General features: G+C 33.0%; 1 protein-coding gene across 34 annotated transcripts in view; it reads left to right on the top strand.

Moving 5' to 3' along the window:
- The window catches only part of LOC142333458 (uncharacterized), a 338,230-nt gene that overhangs the window by 143,733 nt on the left and 174,416 nt on the right, over positions 1-20,081 (top strand). For 24 of the 34 annotated variants that reach the window (XM_075380613.1, XM_075380619.1, XM_075380638.1 and 21 more), the window contains 3 exons: positions 2,609-2,641; positions 5,705-5,743; positions 7,649-7,690. The exons of the other annotated variants lie outside the window; for them this stretch is intronic. In XM_075380613.1, coding sequence (XP_075236728.1) covers positions 2,609-2,641; positions 5,705-5,743; positions 7,649-7,690 — 114 coding nt within the window. The remainder of the gene's footprint in view (positions 1-2,608; positions 2,642-5,704; positions 5,744-7,648; positions 7,691-20,081) is intronic. 34 annotated transcript variants of the gene reach the window in all.

The following is a 20,081-nucleotide window of genomic DNA, read 5'->3' as shown; positions in this document are numbered from 1 at the left end:
CATATCACTACAGAAGTTGTGAGAAACATATTTTCCCATATAACAAAAACTATTTATTAGGATGGCATTCATCATTTAACGAATTCTTTTTAATTTATTCATTTGAAATTTTTTTAAACAAAGCATAAAATTTTCAGTACCATCATTAGAAATATCTTTTGAAATCTGAAATGGTACTCTAGGACCCTACATTTATCAAAGCATTTATTTTCATAATGCATCACTGTACCAGTGATTTTGATTTTGCAAAGTTACATGTGAAATAAATCAAACGTTTAACGTTGTTGAAAACTGGTGCTGATTTTTGATAATTTAAATCATGATTTCTTTTATTATAAATATTTTATTGTGATTGAAGTATTATTTGTATATATTCACATAAAATAACATTAATTGTTTTGATATGATTGAAATATAATATTAATTATAAATGTTTCATTGTAATTGTAATATTTCTGTAAGTAAAATGACTGGAATAGAACTGAAACTGAACTGAACCTGAATGGAACTTAACTGGCGTATAACTAGCGCAGGACTGAACTAATGTAATGGAACGCAAGGATGTCGGAGGATGTAATGCCCTCCTACTTTTCGCAGTATACGGACTTGCGTCCTTTGCTGCTAGGTGATTATATTATACTGGCGGGTTATTAATAGAACATGGCGTTGATTCGTTTGCTGAAGTTTGGATTGCGTACCAATCCAATGGAGGGTTTTAGCGGTAGGAATCCGACGGAACGATGTGCTAATAAGTCTGTCTTCCGTGACGTGCACCTTTTCAGCCTGGAGTGGGTTGAAATCGTTCGTTTTAGGGACTGAACTAATGTAGTGAAGAGCTTGCTTGTATAATGTTCTTGGGGCCGCTGATTCGTCAGGAGCCGAGTGAATCCGACAGAAGCTGAAGTCCTATATTAAATAAAAATTAAACAGCACAAAAAATATATACAGCAACAACAAAAAAGTGAACATTTGTAAGAATATTTAAAAATTAAATAAGTAATTTAAATAACCCTGAGTCTTAACAAACGTAATATAATTTTTTTTTGTAATTTTGGCCGAACAAAGATCGACCAAAGGGTAGAGGGTAAATGTGGTGATGTTTTTGGGCATTTATCTCGGTATAAGAAATATCCATAGAGACGTACTGAATGTGATTACAGTATTGAAATGTTGGTTGTAATTATACATTTTATATATTATCGCCGTAGATGCTTAATGCCTGGAATCTCCTTGTAACACATCAGATAATGTCCTGATGAATTATTGGAGATAAATATTCTGGAATGCTTTCTCAACAATTAAGACTTTTCATAATGCAGGCACTACATTTAATTGTTGTGTGATCTTTGGTCCCTTGAACGGCAACTAAAGGAATAGGTAAGAAAAACTTTAGGAGGATGTACAAATTTTAAATTATAAGCAGGTAAATGCTGCATTTCAGGTCATTAATTCAGCACTTTACTGTGTCGGATTTAGTTTGTATACTTACTCTATTAATTACTGGAAGACATTTGACAGGTTATTACATACAAAAATGATGTAATTTAAACAATGATAACGTCTTATTTGTTATTTCTTCTGGAATGTCGGTATTAAAATAGCAGTCCGCACAGGTAAAATTCTCTTACATTTTCTGTTCACTGGGATTGCATCTTGCCTTCGAAACAATAAATATAGAAAGCATTTATGATTTTGAACAGGTAATTATTTTTTTATCATAGCTAATCATAAGTTGTTGATGTTTCATATATATTTAAAGAAAAAATAACACGAAAAAGTGCCATAACCCCGCCAGTAATTGAACTGAGACCATTCAGTCTAAACGTTAACATAAAATACACTACAGTAACTGATCAGTCAGATTTTTAATACGCTTCAAAGAAGTGAATACGGGAGCTCTAGCTTACAGTATTGCATGTGAAAAAGGCATATTAAAGTCTATATATTCAGATGTGCATTAGAATCTGCAGATATATCTGAGTTACTATTTACTATTGTTTTGTCCATAAGGGTTGACAATGAAGATTATTTAAAAACATAAAATTTTGAAAGACAAACCCAGCCAGAATACTTTTTTATAATTTATTTCCAAATATTCTCAGTCATCCTTGTGGGTATGTTCAGTGAGTTACTAGAAATTCAAAAATCTGTTCTGGTTAATGCTTCAGAAGTTCATAGTTTCAATGTTGAATTGCCATATGATGATGATATATGATAATCGATTTCTTATAATGATAATAGTTATCACAGTCATTTAAAAAAATAATTTATCCTTTTTTAAAAATAAAAATGATTTCTTGTTTATCCTATTTCACTAATTTCTCCAATGATAAAACCGATTGGCTTTTGTATTACATATAGAAACTAAAATTAAAGTATTTTATACTGCATTTTTAGACAGGCCTAGCTATGATAAAACAGATTGTAAGATTTGTTTTCATTTAAAGAATTTTTTTATGTACAGATGAATTTTGAATGTATATAATAAAATTATAATTTATACGTTAGTTTTAATAATTATTTATATATTTACTCTTAAATTGATCACTAAATTTCACTTTATAAAATAAATAAATTGGATGTTGGTAAAAAACTTTTCTAATTTCAGAATTTCATCTGATACTAATAGCAACGAAAAAACGTAAGTACAATTTCTTATTTATTGAAGTGTTTTCATGTTGGATAAGCGCGCCCGCGCGTGTTAATGTGTGTGTGTATGTAATATTATTACAATAGGTGTTGAAATACATACTAAACAACAACATTGTATATGTGTGAGTGTGTCTGTGTGGGCGTACGTGTGCACGCGCGCGTGTTTGTGTGTGTGTGTGTGTGTGTGTGTTCGTGTGTGTGTATCATCAACACACATGCGCGCACTTCTATAGATCTATGATATCCATTGTAATGTTCGATGTAAGTCAGATTCAGAAGTAGTAGACTGCAAGTTGAATACTTTTATAAATCAGTAGTAAGTGAATCTACTATTTTGATATGTATTTTTTTAGACTTCATAAAAAAAGATTAATATTGTTCATTAAATTACATAGTATTACTTAAAAATAATAAACAATAAATTAAATATGTGAACCTTCTAAATAAAAAATAAAGATTAAGATGATTAAAATTTATGGAACAGATTAATGAAAAAAATTCAAAAACATATTATGTTTTCAAGGTAAACAAAGATGCATCAAATACAGGCGTTTTTAATATTAAAAAGCGTTACGTAAAAGTGTACTGACAGAGGAATTTAAAGGGTTTAATTTTAAATATTAATAAAGTAACAACCTTAAACAAATTGCAGAAGAATTGGCCCCAATAAAAACCCATATAAAGTATCAGTGGTGGAACAGCGAATGCTACGAAACAGTAGAAAAGAGATATCAAGCAAGACTGTTACATCAATCCCAACAATCAGAAACATCCTTCCAAAACCTAGCAAACCAAGAAAAGCAACTATACCAACCCTAAGGAAAATAAGAAGACAACACCATAAAGACATACTTAAATCAGTGAAAGAAGAATTCAGCAAAACGCAGTCAAAAAATCTTCAAAAAATACGAACCCCCTAACCTTCTAATAAAGGATGACAACCATAATCTGTCCCGTTACTATAAAAAAAAAAAAACAACGCGGAAAACCTACCAAAATATTTCAACAAACTCCTAAATTGTGAAGAACTGACCGCACCCAATAAGAAAACCAGCCCCCCAATAACAACACTACCACTAAACATTAACCCTCACGCAATAAAAGAAGTCTACCAAGCACGACGTGAGATGAAGGCAAAGTGGCGGGAGAAGATCAGACCTATGTAAAGATCTTGAGACATGCAGGAAGAAAAGAAAAAATCGCCCTTCATTAACAGCTTGTCAACATCTGGATCAAAGAACAGTGGATAACAGCCCTCTTCCACCCGCTAAAGAAAAAAAAATGGCCAAAACAGACCGTAACAACTGTTGGTGAATTTCACTCCTAGACACAACCCACATAATTCTTTCAAGAATCATCCTTAATAGGATCGGTCCACAACTTCAGAAAGAACTAGGAGAATACCAGAGAGGTTTCAGACCTGCGAGGAGCTATCCAGATCAGATCATGACTCTCAAGTTAATAATAGATTACAACAGTAAAAGAAGCAGAGTAGTGGTGAAAACAATTATGGACTTCAAGAAAGCCACAAAGAATCCCTACTAAAAATTCTGAGATATCTCGAACTACATCTCAAATTAATAAACATGATAAAACCCACCCACACAAACCCCAAGTCAAAACTGAACTTCAGATGCGAACTCTCGGAACCATTTGAGACCAATATGTGCCGGTGCCAAGGAACGGACTCTCACCGCTACTAATTACCTGCACTCTGGAAATTTTAATGAGACACTGGCTCAAAAAATGCTCTCTAAAAATAAAAATAGCCAAAAAAAAAACAAAACAAACTGCTTTGGTTTTGTCAATGAATTTTCAGTGCTAGCAAATGACATCGACGAAGCTAACAGATATTAGAATTTCAAAATATTGCAAATAAAACTGGCCTCAAAATATCATTCGAAAAAGACAGAAATTGTGCTCCCCAAAAATTAAAAATAGAAAATATAAAGTCAAAATGATAACCCAATTTAAATACCTTGGAGAAATAATAACAAACAAGAAAAACGAAAAAACATCATTCCAAACAACAACAAACATACTAGCTGATGAACAAAATTTAACCTGATACACCTACGTCATAAATGTCCATCCATAAAGGCAAAAGTAAGACAATACAACACAATTATAAAACCGAAAGTCACATATGCAGCAGAAACTCTATACCTGAACGAACAATCAAAGACCGACAGACTCCGGAAAATCGAAAAAAGAATTGGAATGTGGACTGCATCCACAAAAAGTACCAGTTAGATTGGCATTTGCTGATCGTGCCCAACAACATCGTGTGCAGAGTTAGAACCTATCACTGATTCATGCATAAGAGGAGACTAAGATGTCTCACAAATGAAGATTCGAGATTTCTGAAACAGCTGGTATAGTCAAATCTCGACTCGAAAAACACCAAGAGAGGATGCAGATAGATCAGTTAAATAAGAGAGGATCTAAAGGAAATTGGCCTTACACCAGAAGACACCACAGTCAAGAAAAAATTACACAAAAAATCAAGCACAAAAACAATCGCTTCACACTCCTAGAGAGATATTCACAACACAAACCTTTTTAACACCAGAAAGGACACGAAGATTGCAACGTATGAAAAAGTACTGGGAGGACTGCAAGGCCCGAACAGTCCTTCGAAGAAACTTGGATAATGGACTGACTAAAGTGATCGTATGCGGTCATAAAAGATGAAAAAAAATTATTGCAGATTGATGTTCAATAACTATTACATTCAATTTCTAACAGAATATGTTAATTTTACTAGAATAATAATTTCTATACCATAAAATATCATTAAAATTAGTTTATGAGTAATGATTTGCATAATTATTTTATTTTAGCAATGCATGTATTTTTTTATTACGGTCACAATTAAGTGACTGGATTGTTGATTATCAATATGTTTCTTTCACAACCACATTGTGGTTCACATACTCCAAATTCAAATTCCTATACAGTTATAAATTAATTCTGTCAATAAAAAATAAAAAAACATGCCACATTTTATTTATTATGATTCATTTTAATATTTATTTATCTCATTTTTCAGCTATACAAATATTTCTACCAGACTACCGTGTGATCCCAAGTATGTACCCACCATAACTTAATAATATACCTTTACTAATTAGTAGTTTTAAGTAACCTTTTATTTCCAATCTCTGTGGTGTTAATTTTTATAAATTAAGTTTACTTTTCTGTAGAAACTGCTTGACGTAACAATAATCAATCGAAATTATTAATCATTCAATTTCTAACCCTATTTACTGAATATTTTAGCAGATGAGGAAAATTATAATTATATTGTATAGAATGCTGATTCGTGGACTACTCTTCTTTAAAGTGTACTCAACTTCAAAAGAATTAAAAAACAAGATGGTGGACAAAGGTTTTAGTTCTCTTTTTATCTCTAAAGGCATCTTTTACTGGCCCTCCCACTAATTATAAAAATATTGAATATTGATATTTGTATTGATTTTTGTCAAATTACAATCTACTACAAAAGAAATGTAAAATTATTATCTGGGAGTTTCAAGCTCTCTTGCAGTTGAAGGGCGTCTAACTTCCAAGCCTTCTCGATCAAATTAGAAATATTACATATTTGACTTATTTTTTTCAACATGACCTTTCAGTTACGATGAGTTTTGTGATCAGCATAAAATATTTACTTGATAGAAATATGTAAACTTATGGCAGCAACTCGACTAATATTTTGTATTTTTTATTTTCTTTTGGTGAAGAAAACTTCATTTCAACTAAATCACTGCATCACACCCTATCTGAGAAAAATATCAGTTACAATTTTGAAATGGAAAATTTTGTGAAAATTCGTAACGAACATCTTTCACCTAATATCAGATTCTTACTGAAAAATGTTATTGAAATTGAAAAATCCGTTTGGCTGAACCTTCATCACAAACTTAAAAAGTCATGTTCAAACTTCATTCATTCACTTCATCTCAGTTCATTCAGTCAATCTTAGTTAATTTTTATTTTTTTCAAGTACTTCATATTTCAGTATGCAAATATTGCAATCAGCCATATACAAACATTGCAGTAATTCATTAACTCTGTATATTTAATACCGCTTCCTTATTCATGATTTTTGTTATATGATGTTAATCTGGAGTTATTCCTTCACAAAAGTATTTCATATTCAATTTGATATTTAACGTGTTTCTACATGACTTCAGCTTTTGTATTTAAAATTTGTTTTCTGTGTTAATTTGAGTTTGAAGCTGTATTTTAAGCTGCTTCAGTATTTTGTGTTTTGTTATTTCTATGTTGATGGTGAGTAATTCACAAAAACAGTATGTGTTTCAATATTTTTTCTTTCTCATCTAGATCGATGAATACTGCTGTACTAGCAGCTTTTGCTAGTACGCAAAAAGTATATAGACCAATTACAAAAAAAAATCGAAAGAAATTGTTTTTCTTATTTACGTACTAAGGAGAAATTTTTTTTCTTTTCGATTGAAAAAAACATGTTTATAAAATTTAAAATTTTTAATGCTCAAAACGTATTTTGTTAAATAGTCACAATACCTCTCCACTGATGAGGAATTTCCAAATTTTAAATAATTTATAATTTAATTTATTTAAAATCAATTTTAGGGAACATTTTAATCAAAAGGGCTCCTGATACATGAGCCTCAAATTTTCAAAGATTAGAAACATTTTTAAAAAAAATTTATGCTAATATATTATATTAAAAATTAAGTTATCGCTTTATAACTGCTATAATTCAAAAATGAATTAAGTAACTTGACAAGCTTAGCCGAGAAATTTATGCAATTCATTGTCGGTTTTTTTAAACAGAAGTCAAATCAAATGTGAAAGTTCATTATGTTTATTACTATTATTAATTCATTTTATTTTACATCCTTCATTTTCAAAGATTCCAAAAGATGTTTCAGGTGCTGCGGAATCATCAGGAAATAGATGTACAAATGAATATTATTATCATTTTTACCTTGGAATATTTCTGTTTCAGGTTTCCAGAGACAAGTAATTATGCTGATCTTGAATACGTAATGTAAGTATTTATATTATATAACCACGTTATCATCAAATACTTATCCTAATTGTCATAATTTTCATTCAACATCACATTTCAAAAACCTCTTTTCTTGTTTTCATTTTTATCTCTGTGCCGACTGAAGTCGGCACAGAGAAAAGGAGGGCTCCAAAAAAAACAATTAAAAAGATTAGAGAATAATTTCAGGCTGCCCTTCAGGGCAAGAGGTCAAATTTGAAAATTTGGAACATAAAGGACAGTAGGAAAGATCTGGTTGCGTAGCAGATGGCAATAAAATAGTTATTTCAGAATATGTCGTTAGTAAAAGGTCATTTGGTCATAGTCCTAAATTCTGTTAGTATGCTTTACTTTGTGCGCATTATGGTGACAACGCTCACAACCGTGAAGAGTGTCGTAAAAAATTTGAAGCTCTACTTGCGTAAGTTGCGGAAGATTTCGCAAGGATTGCAAGCACTCGGTCGATAGTTACAGCTGTGGTTGTTGTTTGGGAGCTGTTGAGATGTATTTTAATTCATTGCATGGTTAAGGTTGGAGAGATAATTTTTCAAGGTGTTTACACTGCTCAGATCGAGTTAAATGAAATTGTTAAATTTGATTAAATTGTTATTGTTAGTTCGTATTTTCAATATAGAGATCCCACTGAGGAATATTTAGAAATGTGGAATACAATACTTGGTCTTGTTGGTAACTGTTCTATACTTCTTTGGCGTAGTGGAACTACAGATGATAGCGGTGAATTAGTTGAAGGCGTTGTTGTGCAGTATCGCTTAAAGGTCTTTAATATTTTTGTGAGTTACCAACATATGTTGGAATGGTAGATGGAAGGAGATAGGTTGTTGGAACGAATATTGATATAATTGATGGTGGAATATTCCTGGTAGGTTGATACTTGGTCTGTTAATGATCATTAATCGATGATCTAGCGATCATCGATTAATTATCTTTGAGTTGGTTAGGAAGTTTCGAGGCTTATAGATATAATATCCCTGTTTATCAGGAGCGCTGCGTACACAGTAACGCGGACTGACCTAAAGTTGTTAATAGTCTCTCTAATAGACTCCGCGTCTTAGACCAAAGTCTGGATGATATTCAACTGGAGGACCTAGTAGAACAATGTTCTCTATCTTTCATCGACACCGCTGAGAATTCAATTCCCCGTAATTCTAGTTGAGAGAGAATTGCCCCTCGGTGACCTAGATAGTTGACTTTGTTGAAACAGTCTGTGAACCATTTCAGGATAACTGGTCAGTGGAAGAGTCATCCTAAACGGCGAGTGGTTTTGGTAGATGACTATCGAAGGAAAAGATCTGAATATTTTCATTCGAGCAGGACATGAAAAAGGGATTCTTGGAGTTCTTTTGTTAGAGAGTAAGTAAATAAGGATCCTTGGAATGTTGTATATAGAGTCCTAGGACATAAGCGTAAGAAAAATATTATTTTGTCGGCTGTCTCGACTCAGCAGGGTGTTGTTTCTAATAAATATAGATTTTACATATTCTACTGATTGATTTACTGCCGGATATTGTTGTGACTAATGAAACCCCATAACATCTACATCTATTTCTATGAGGAAGTTGCTGCTTTTCGCCCTAATGTTTAATCTGTGGATAATACAGAGGCAGAGATTACGTCAGATAATATGCAGTTCTGGTAGGAATAAAGCTACGAGTTTCGATAGAATCACGGTGGAGCTGCTTTTCGCTTCTGTCAGAATTCGTGCTTGCGCTTTGACTAGAATTTTTAATAGGATGCTGTTTGGTGGCTATTTCCCTATTTGTTGGAAAACCCGTGTTTTAAATTTGTTGTTTAAAGGTCATTACAAGGAATCCACTGTGAGCTTCTCTTACAAGCCTTTAAGGCTTCTGTTAGTTATTAGAAATGATTTTGAGAAGGTATAGTATCTTCGTATTAGTGATAGGTTGAATTCTAGAAAGTTGTTTATGGATGATCAGTATGTTTTAGCACAGGCAGAGGCACGGAAAATGCTATTCTGAAGGTTATAAATATTGCTTCTTCTAGTGAGTCGATTGTTGTCTTAGGTATCGTTTTGGAAATATCAGGGACTTTTAATAATTTGTGGTGGTCCTCTTCACTGATTCAGCCACAGAAGCGTGATTATGTGCAGAATGATCTGAATGTGTTATTTCAGCAATCGAGTCATTGTTCTTCGAGACGGCTTCCCAAAAGTATGAAAAACCCTATCTAAAAGTTGTCCGCAGAGTAGTGTTTTAGGACAACTGCTCTGGGTTGCTGAATTCAATTCTTTGATGTGGTTGAGGTTACTAGTGGATGCAGCGTCATCGTGTATGCGGATTATGTGCGTTTGGTGGTTGAAGGAAATTTAAGGAATGAGATCGAATTAAGGGCAGCTCAGGTTTGCAAGTTAGTCTAGTCGTGAAATTTGCAACATAATATGGTGTTTACCGCAGAGAAAATAACGATGGTTTTACTTAAGGGCAGAGTGGCTACTAACCGTCGAGTTCGAATATCAATGGCAGATCATCGAATTAGGTATTTTCTGCTGCAGAAGTATCCAGGTATTATCCTTGATGAGAATCTTCGATTAAAAGAAGCACTTTCAATATGCTGCCAAAAAGGCCTGTTCTGCTTTCTTCGGTGATTGGAGAACAGTTCACCCCGATTGTTGACTTAATTTAAGAACCATACGTGTTCTGTACAAACGGGAATGCGAAGCTATACTGCTGTATACTGCACTTGTCTGAGCTCATCGAATGAGGTACAAATATTATAGGAATATTTTGTTTATAAACCAGCGTCTCCTATTGTTCTTTGTGATTGGTGCCTATGAGTCTGTCTGTCGAGAAATGGTCCCTGTTATTTCTGGTATTAAGCCCATTGATATCCTTGCGATTGATGGCCAATTGCGGTATAATGCTAAGAATTTAGGCCAACTTACCTCTTGGTGCATAAAATAAATAGATGACCAGGTTTTCCGTTTATGGCGAGTCAGGTAGACGGAATCGTCCGATGGCCGTTATGCGCAAGAAATATCTCCTGATATGAGAAGTACGCAGGTGGATTTCCCAATCGATATATTACATAGTGTCTTTCTGGACATGGAGGTTTTCGAGATAGGTTGCCAGATTTGATTTGATTAAATCAGAATTGTGACCGGAGTGTCGGGCCATTGATAATGTGCAGCAAGGAAATGGGATTGGTTTGCTTGGTATTTCTCCCGCCACCACCCGATTCGGTCGCCCTAAACATACGATCAAATGTCTGTGCCACAAACGGCTACTGAGCCACGAAACGGTTTAACGACCAGTGTCCTAACAAGCTCCTAGAGCTAACCTAAAAGCGTGAGCGGAATAAGCGCGGTACCATACACCACTAGCTTGCGTGTCCCACCGACCACTTGTCATATATCACTAAAATGAGTTGGCGCACCCCGTCAACGACTAAAACGTACATGACTATCAATAATTAATTTATCTTGTCAAAGAAAGCAATACCTGCCACGCCTAGGAAGCTTAATGCCAGCAATTACCTGTTATTGAAGCGCTTGGAGCCTTAATCTGGCTGGTAGCAAACCATATTACTCGGTTAGCTTCCTACAGCAGCACGGTAGGAGTCTTTTCCCTTAAGTAAACTACTACTGATATCGGTTGAACAAAGCAGCCGCATCAAGGAACTCCCACACGATCCGACAATGCGGCTCTCCACACATTGACTCTCAGACCCAGATCCTGTATAAATCTATACAAGGACCTTCCCTTAGTCGTGGTGTGCCATTCTTGGTGCCTCGCTTCCACCGCAAGTCTGTAAAGCCTCCTCCGCAGGCGGAAGGTGAGCTTCTGTTCGAAATTTAGAACCCGTGCATAGAGATAACCGTTCTGCTCCGATACAAGTATGGCCCGCAACTGTATCCCAAATACCTCTTCGCAATTAACATATGGCCACCCGAACTTTCACCACTGAATCGATTGGAAGAATCTTTCCCAATACAGTCGTAGCCTCGTAGGAGGTTGTTCTAAAAACACCAGGGCATACGATTAAGGCTCTGCGCTGGGCACTCTTTAAATTTTGAATAAGTGTCGATTTATTTCCAACCTATGTGCCAAACGAACGCCGCGTAAGAGATCATACTTTCAACGACACCTCGGTACACCATGTACAAATGACGGCCCGACAGTCCGTAATCCTTTCGAATAATTCTCCTAAGCTTGTGCGTCGAAGAGACGGCGTCCGCCACTTCTTGCCTAATGTGATTGCTAAACAGCAACTTCTCATCATACAATACATCTAGGTACTTATGAACTCGAACTCGACTGATTACACAGCCTTTATACTTAATACGGGGGTTACGACTGTATCATAATTTGTCAGCACTCTTGAGAAGCATAAACTTCGTCTTGGGCAAAGAAATCCATAAATTTTGAACGTCATGATGTCATTAAGGAACAGCCCCGTTCGGGAGGGATGGGTGGCTTCGGTTTTCCACCTTGAAAGATAGAGTGGGGACTCCTTTGAGATGTCATTAGAGAGAATATAGACCGCAAACCAGGTGGGGGATTCCCTTGGAAGTTCCCCACTAGAAGCGAGGCATCAAGATCGGAGTATAGGTGGGTGGTTCGCTTTTGGGAGCTACCCATTAGAGGTATGGCAAGAAAGAAAATTTCGAATCCGGGCTACGTGGAAGAGGTCCGAGGTAGTTTGAGGCGCTGGCCCGTCGGATCTAAGTTTATGCTTAGTTGCGGATCCGGATCTGCGGAGCGGGGAAAATAAAAAAGAGACTAACAGAAATAACAAATAGACGAAATAACTTGTGAAGTTAATAAATAAATAGAATCATTTAACGAAATATTAATTTGGAAAGTTAATTAAAATTTACTTTTCTTTTAATTTCATTCTTAACTATTAAACAACTCTGCAGAAAATTCAAATGTTTTTTAACGTTTGTTATTTAAATACATATCAAAGTAGTATTGCTAGTGAAACAGAATGTTTTTTTTTTTTTTTTTAGTATAATTTTTAATAAATTAGTCAAAAGAAATTTAGTACGGGTTGGTAAGTTTTTGTTAAATATCAACAGAAGTAAAATAATCCGTTTTTTTTTTTTTTTTTGTAAGGTGAGATATTACATAAGCAGTTTCATTATGTTATTTGACAGACGTGTATTTTTTTCTTTCTCTAATATTAAATTTCACCACTAATTTAACAACAAGAAATAATATCATTGAAATTATATAATATTTAATTATTCTTTGTTCCAGGATGGGTGGTAGTGATATTTATGCGTACTATAAATGGTAAGTTGATAAATAAGCTTATGTTGACGTAATGAAAAACAATAAAATTTCTGAACAAAGTGATATTTTATGACAACATTATTATTAATTGTCTTTTGTCAAAGAATTAAGCAAATCCTATTAGTAAAATTTAACATTCACATCCATACTTGATGGTCAGGTTTAAGAAAAAAAGATAAATGTAAAAAATTATTTTACACTTTTTATGGTCGAAATATAAATTTAATCACAAACAGAACAAACTGAAACAAAATACTGCTCATAAAGAATGAAAGTATTATGTAAAATAGATAGCCGATGGGTATGTTTTTATCCCTAATAGTGCGCAATTATTGCGCACCGGCATGACTTCCCTGCTGTAAGTAGGTAAAATTTGAAGTCTACTACATATTATCAAAACTTGATCTTCCGATTAAAATAATAAAAATAATAATTGAGTAAATAATACGAATTTTAATCTATTCCGTCAGTGTAATTCTGCAGTGTCTCTACAATTTTTTTTGAGTACCTCTTTAGGTCGAGTAATATAAATTCAGTAAATAATGATGCTTTACTCGAACCAACTTTACTGTTAAATCTGAAAATCATGTAGAGTATCGTTGAAAAATTTAAAAACTGACATAATATTTCTTTCATTAAAATACTTTAATGAGTCATGAGTTCCTTTCCAGATAATAAAAAATTGTATAACTGAATTATTACATCGTGTCACTTAGACATAATAAAACTCCGATGAAACTTTTTATTCATATTTCATAAACTCATTAGGTTTTCCTGCATAATAGGTAGATTTAATAAGAAGCCTACTTATTGTAATAGGTACCATGATTCGACTTCCGGAAAATTCCAACATATCTTCGCGTTTCGCATCCCCCAGACCACAAAACCACCAGCAGTTCAAAAGTTTATATGTACATTTATATATATATATTTCACTTTGTTGTGGACACGATAACTGCCGTAATTTTGCGGCAATCATTTTCAAATTGATACATAAAATATAACGACCAAAATCTCGGGCAAGTTCGGTAATGGGCGAAATCGGACCATTGGGGTGAAAATAGGGGGCTTTTTCGAAAAAAAATATAAAGTTTCTATTTTTTATTTTTATTTTTTTGATAAGGGCCTAAATCTTATATAAATAAAGGTTCTTATATCACCAACCATTGCCCCACGGGATGGAAAAAATGGGGCTTCGAAGACAAAAAAATCATACCTCCCTTAATAGCCACAGTATCGAGTCGGTTTAAAGTGGTCGTTAGTACACCTAACATTACCTATATCATAACATTACTTTTGTCTGAAACAATCTTAGATATGACCAACCCTTACGCTAAGGGATGACCAAAATATTGCTGGAATTGTAAGAAGATGGGGCTTGTCGAATGCTAAATATGTGAAACTCTTTTTCACATGAATCCATTGTCGGATTGAGTAAATTTGAAGTTTTCTTAACTTTAAGGTAGAAATCTTTTTAATCCCGGTGCTTAGCACCGGTGAAACCTCCGCCTTCCGGTGTGCCGAAAGGGATTTTTTTTAAAGTTTTAATCTGTCTTAATTATTTTTATTGCCATCTCAGTTAACATATTCCTGAATTTTTCCTTAACAAATAATTTAATTAAACACAAGGATGATCTCAAAAATAATAAATAATAGGATTCAGGGAGACTTAAAGTGTGATTTGTGTGGAAGTAATCGATAACCCACTCGCCTATTTATTTTACATAAAGTATAGTTAATATTGTAAAAATAAGTACTTTCGGTAAGAACTTGTTAACAGAATGGTTAACAGTTATGTTACAAATTTTAGTCTCACAACCCTCTACATCTGCTCCCAAATTCCTTGTCTGCCGAGCTTTATTCTATTATATAATAGGATATCAACACGTGTTCCGTATCGACTTAATGTATTTACTAACTGGTGAAGTAGAAGGATAGATATTGTAATGTAATAAAACAGTGCTTCATCTTAGGTTTTAATGGTTATTTATTGTTACCGTGAATTAATTAAGAGGACTTTTAATTTATAGGTATTTCTTACAATCGATACAACGCAGTCAGTAATATGACAACTCTTTTACGGGCATTAAATAGGGCCTACTACGTATTTTCAAGTGATTTTTTATTTAATGATTTTGGATTTACTGTCCTAAGAGGGGCAGAATTGTTCTTTTAGTCCATAAATACAAAAAAAAACAAATGTTCGTGTTTATGATTTGTTAATTATAATACCACTTTGAAACGGGTAGCGTTCCAACAATTCAAGGTTAACTACTGATATTATTTTACAAACCGGAGTCATACAAATAACCCAAAAAACGAAAGTCATAGGAAATGAAATGACCAAAGAAACAAGTGCAAATTATTGTCTGGATTCATATTTTTCATGATTTAGTGGAGTTCCAATGGCAGCATCATATCATGGATGACCCTTTATAATACTCTCTCTAAATTCTGTGATAGGTACTCTTGAAACTGAATAAAAAAAGTTTATTTTATCATCTGTCAAAGATTAGACTATATTTTAGTATTATCAATATTTCTACTCTGACACCCATCATAATTTTGGTCTACCTGTATATCTCCTTCCAACAGGATGATATTAAAAACCACCGAAGCAAGCAAGCCTTTCTTATGACATTTTTATAAAGATTTTATTAGCATAAATTAGTACAACCGAAACAAGAAAGTTTCTTTTTGATTTTGGCTATATATATATATATATATTTATATATGAAAAAAAAATTAAGTTAATAATGTACTGAAGACGATAAATTTAAAGAAGAGCATTCATTTGGTTAACTTTTCGTCGCAAATCAGTTATTTAAGAGCGAATTTTCGAAGGCAAGAGTTTTGAGGTACAAATCCTAGTAAACGTTAGTTACTTTTATGCGGATCTGATTACTAGAAAATGAATACCGGTGTTCTTTGGCAATAGGGGTTCAATTAAACTCAGGTCTCAGGCGGTCGGCCTGACTCTGTAGAAGACTAAAACTCATTCATATGCCATACATATCACCCTCATATCATTTGGGCAGTCATTGGGCGAAGGGTATCTTCCTCTTTGCTTGTTGAACAGATTGCAACGTACTTATTAGAAAAGAAGAACCAAATTTAATTCAATGTAAAATTATTTATGACTATCCATAAGAATTACTGGTATTGTTTTACCTCCTCGTACGAAGGAAAGGAGGAATTGTGATCGCGAAAAATTTCGATTTTCAGATTTCAACGGAAATATCCATTTTAACCATCGCTGAATTCAGTTTGGTTAGTTTCAGCATGACGTCTGTACGTACGTACGCTTGTATGGATGTATGAGAGTATATATCTCGCATAACTCAAAAACGATTAACCTTAGGATGTTGAAATTTTGGATTTAGGATTGTTGTAACATCTAATTGTGCACCTTCCGTTTTGATTGCAAACAACTAAACGTAAAATGTCCAAGAAAGCCAAACATCTAAAAAAAATTGGATTTTGAACTTTTTCTTAACTGCAGAAATAAGCCCGCATTGAGAGCTTTATACGATATATCATAATTGGTACTTATTTTCGTTGGCATCTGAGTTATACCTAAATAAAATTTAACTAATGAAATCTTATGATCTTACAAGAGGAATATTTCCTTTTTTTAATTTTTTTTTTTTTAATTTAAATATATACATTTATTAATAATTATTAAACAGTGATTGAAAAAAAAATTACAGTAAATAATTATTCAATAATGACAATAAAAAAAATATCAGAAGTTATTAACGAAATAAAATTTTATGTACTTTTCATTATAAAAAAATGTGTATATGTAATTTAATAGGAGTACAACGAAGTCACGTGGTGTCCATATAATTTTTTTTTTTACTTTTAAGTTTTGAACCACATTCTGTTAATCAGAGCAAAGAAATTTATTTTTAATTACTAAGTAAGTCATATGTTAATGATGCAATAAGTATTTCACCTCTGTAATCGGTTACCATTTAATAAATTTTCAGTGGACCTAGGCTGAAGAGAATGAAATTTCGGTTAAGGTAAGCATTATTTAAAAAAAATTATAGGTGCATAATAATATTTCTTTTCTATATTATAAAAAATGTTTATCAGGAGTCCTCTGTAAAGATTTGAAGTTCATAAAAGATGTACATTTTACAAGTTAAAATAAAGCAAATATTTTTTTATAAACTTGTGTCTAATTACGTTCGGTTTTTTAATTGTTACGAAAAGAGTTTGGTAAAAAATAATGTTCCAAATTCAAGGCGAGGCAGTACTCCATTTTCTGAGAACATTAATAATTAATCAACGTATGACGCTGGTAAATTTAATTTGACTGAACAAATTTAAAAAAGTGATCCCACAGTTGTATTGCAATTAATATTGAACAATTCTTTTTATGAAACTCAGTAAATAATAGTAAAAACACATTTGCGATCTGTTGAAAACAAACTTCGTTATTAAAAGCAAAAAATAAAATAATAATGATTAAAAAAAATTCCACGTTAATAATTATATATATATATATTTTTTTTTTTGTAAATTTATCTCGATGACAATAGGAAACAAATATAACAAATAATTTAAAAAACTAATACTCTTAACCGTGACTGCCTGTTGATCCATCCATTTTGAGCAGCCAAATGGCCGTTTAAAAAATAAATCTGTAAGTTATAATTGAGAAATGACATTGTGGGACCTCTCTTTTTAAATTCTTCAGTCAAATTGTAAAGTATTTTCTTATTACTCAAGACTAAAAAAATAAAATATTGTGAAAAACCTTTTATCGATAAAAATTAAGTACCATACTGCGACGAACAAAAGAGTTTATATTAATTAAATGTATAAAATCATTTAAAAGCGGTTAAAGGATTGATTCTTATAATTTGTGACAGCACCTTGTAATATTGAATTAAAAAAAAGTTTATTTTACATTTGTAAAATATTAGGCTATACATTGGTATTATCAATATTTCTGCTCTGACACCCATCATAATTTTGTTCTACCTGTATATCTCCTTCCAACAGGATGATATCAAAACCATCTAGTAAGTCGTTTTTATCACATTTTTATAAAGATTTTATTAGCATAAATTAGTACAATTGAAACAACAGAAAAAAAGATTTAAATAACAGTTACATAATTAAAGTACCTTCTTATAAATATTAAATTAACATAAATTTCTACTATTGTTACTAAAAACTGACTTAACTAACACTTATATTTTTAGAGTAAAGAGTTAATGTAATGTGACAATCAGTTTAAAAGTGAAGATAATCTGAATAAAAAAGATGTGGAGTCGGGTCGCGAGAAAAAAATGTTGAATGAACAATATATGTTGCGTAATAAATGTGTAAACGGTATTCAAAATTATGTACTGCGCTCGAAAAGTCGCTGTGTAGTATACTTTAGAATTACGTGTTGCATTTTGTTCTTTTGGCATTATGTTGATTGCACTGTGGGTTAGTTGGGCGTTACTCACTAATAAACCAAAACGTCAGTTGTTGAGTTGCGATTGAGCATTCTTAGTTTCGTTTTGTGTTATTTCGTTTAACGGAATCAATAGATGCGAGAAATGTAATGGTTTTATTTAGTAGAGGAATGAATTTTTCTCTCACAACACATCTTTCGTGAAGATGACAAGTATACTGATTTAGCAAAGTTTTCAGAAAACTGATCTATAAATCAGTTTTCTGATTGTAAAACTGATTCTAACCGCAATGCAGTTCGAAATCTTCTCGAAAAAATTCCGACAACAGACTCTATTGAAGACACTAATCGAATTGGATGACCACCTAAACTAAACGAACAGATGCTGCTTGATATTTCGGATGATATTACTAAAAGTACTTGAAGCCATAGCGACAAGTTAGCACAGCAGCGACATATCAGATTGACTACTATAAAGCAGTAAGAAAACAACTAAAACATTTCCCCTACAAAGTAATGTGTGTTTAAAAACTGAAAAATGGCCAGATCATGCCAAAGACTAATTATTTTCAATGGTTTAAACGATTTATTGACCAAAACTCCGTAGGTGTCTTCGACGTTACGTTTTTAATAGATGAAGAATGTTTTCATCAGGGAGGCTATATCAATTTACAAAATACAGGACTGTGATCGAAAATTAATCCCCATAAATTACGTGAACAATCTTTACACGAATCGAAAATTGGAGTCTGATCGGTGTGAATGGAATGCGCATTGTTGGTGCAGTCTTTTTTGAAAATGCAATTAATACTGATCATTATTGTGCTGTTTTAACTTCATTAATCAGTTATCAGAAGTGGAAATCAATCACGGTTGTTTCCGACAAGACGGCGCCACAGCTTATAACATTTTTATGAAATGTCTTAGGTAGATGAATCATTTCAAGGGATTTGTGACCTGCACGATCGCCCAATCTCAATCCCCCAGATGCCTTTCTATAACCCACCGGGTTGGGCTATTGGTGAACGCGTCTTCGCAAATCACCTAATTTCGAAGTTTAGAATTCTAAGGTTCAAATCTTAGTAAAGGCAGTTACTTTTATACGGATTTGAATACCGGTTTTCTTTGGTGGTTGGCTTTCAATTAACTAAACGTCTCAGAAATAGTCGACCTCACTAACTGTACAAGACTACACTTCATTTACACTCATACATATCATCCTCATTCATTTTTTGAAGTAATCCTGACGGTGGTTCCGGAGACTAAACAGAAAAAAAGAAAAAGATTACTTTATATGGGGCCGGCGAAAAGAGCAGTGTATCGAAAAACAGACCACGTACGATTGACGAACTAAAAATCGCAATGATGGCATATGTACGTGATATTGCAGTACATCAGTCGGTTAAAGTGTTTGACTACAAATTGAAACGTGTGGTACTGATGTTTCAACACCTTTTATAAACTATTCCAGTTATTGTATTATCCGTTCCTATAAACTAATGGAATTAAAATACAAAGTAATAATTAAGAAGGTTTCGGCATTACACTCCCATAATTCCAGTGCACAGCAACTTTCTAAAAGCACTGTACTAAAGAATACTAAAAGAAATGTTATATTTATACCACATTCATCACAAATGTGATTGGAAATCGTTCTCCACTGATAACTCAGATAACAACAAATCATTCTAGATTATTA

Source organism: Lycorma delicatula, chromosome 12 (genome assembly GCF_047948215.1).
Source record: "Lycorma delicatula isolate Av1 chromosome 12, ASM4794821v1, whole genome shotgun sequence".
Lineage (NCBI taxonomy): Eukaryota > Metazoa > Arthropoda > Insecta > Hemiptera > Fulgoridae > Lycorma > Lycorma delicatula.
This window is presented reverse-complemented; position numbering and strand designations above follow the sequence as displayed.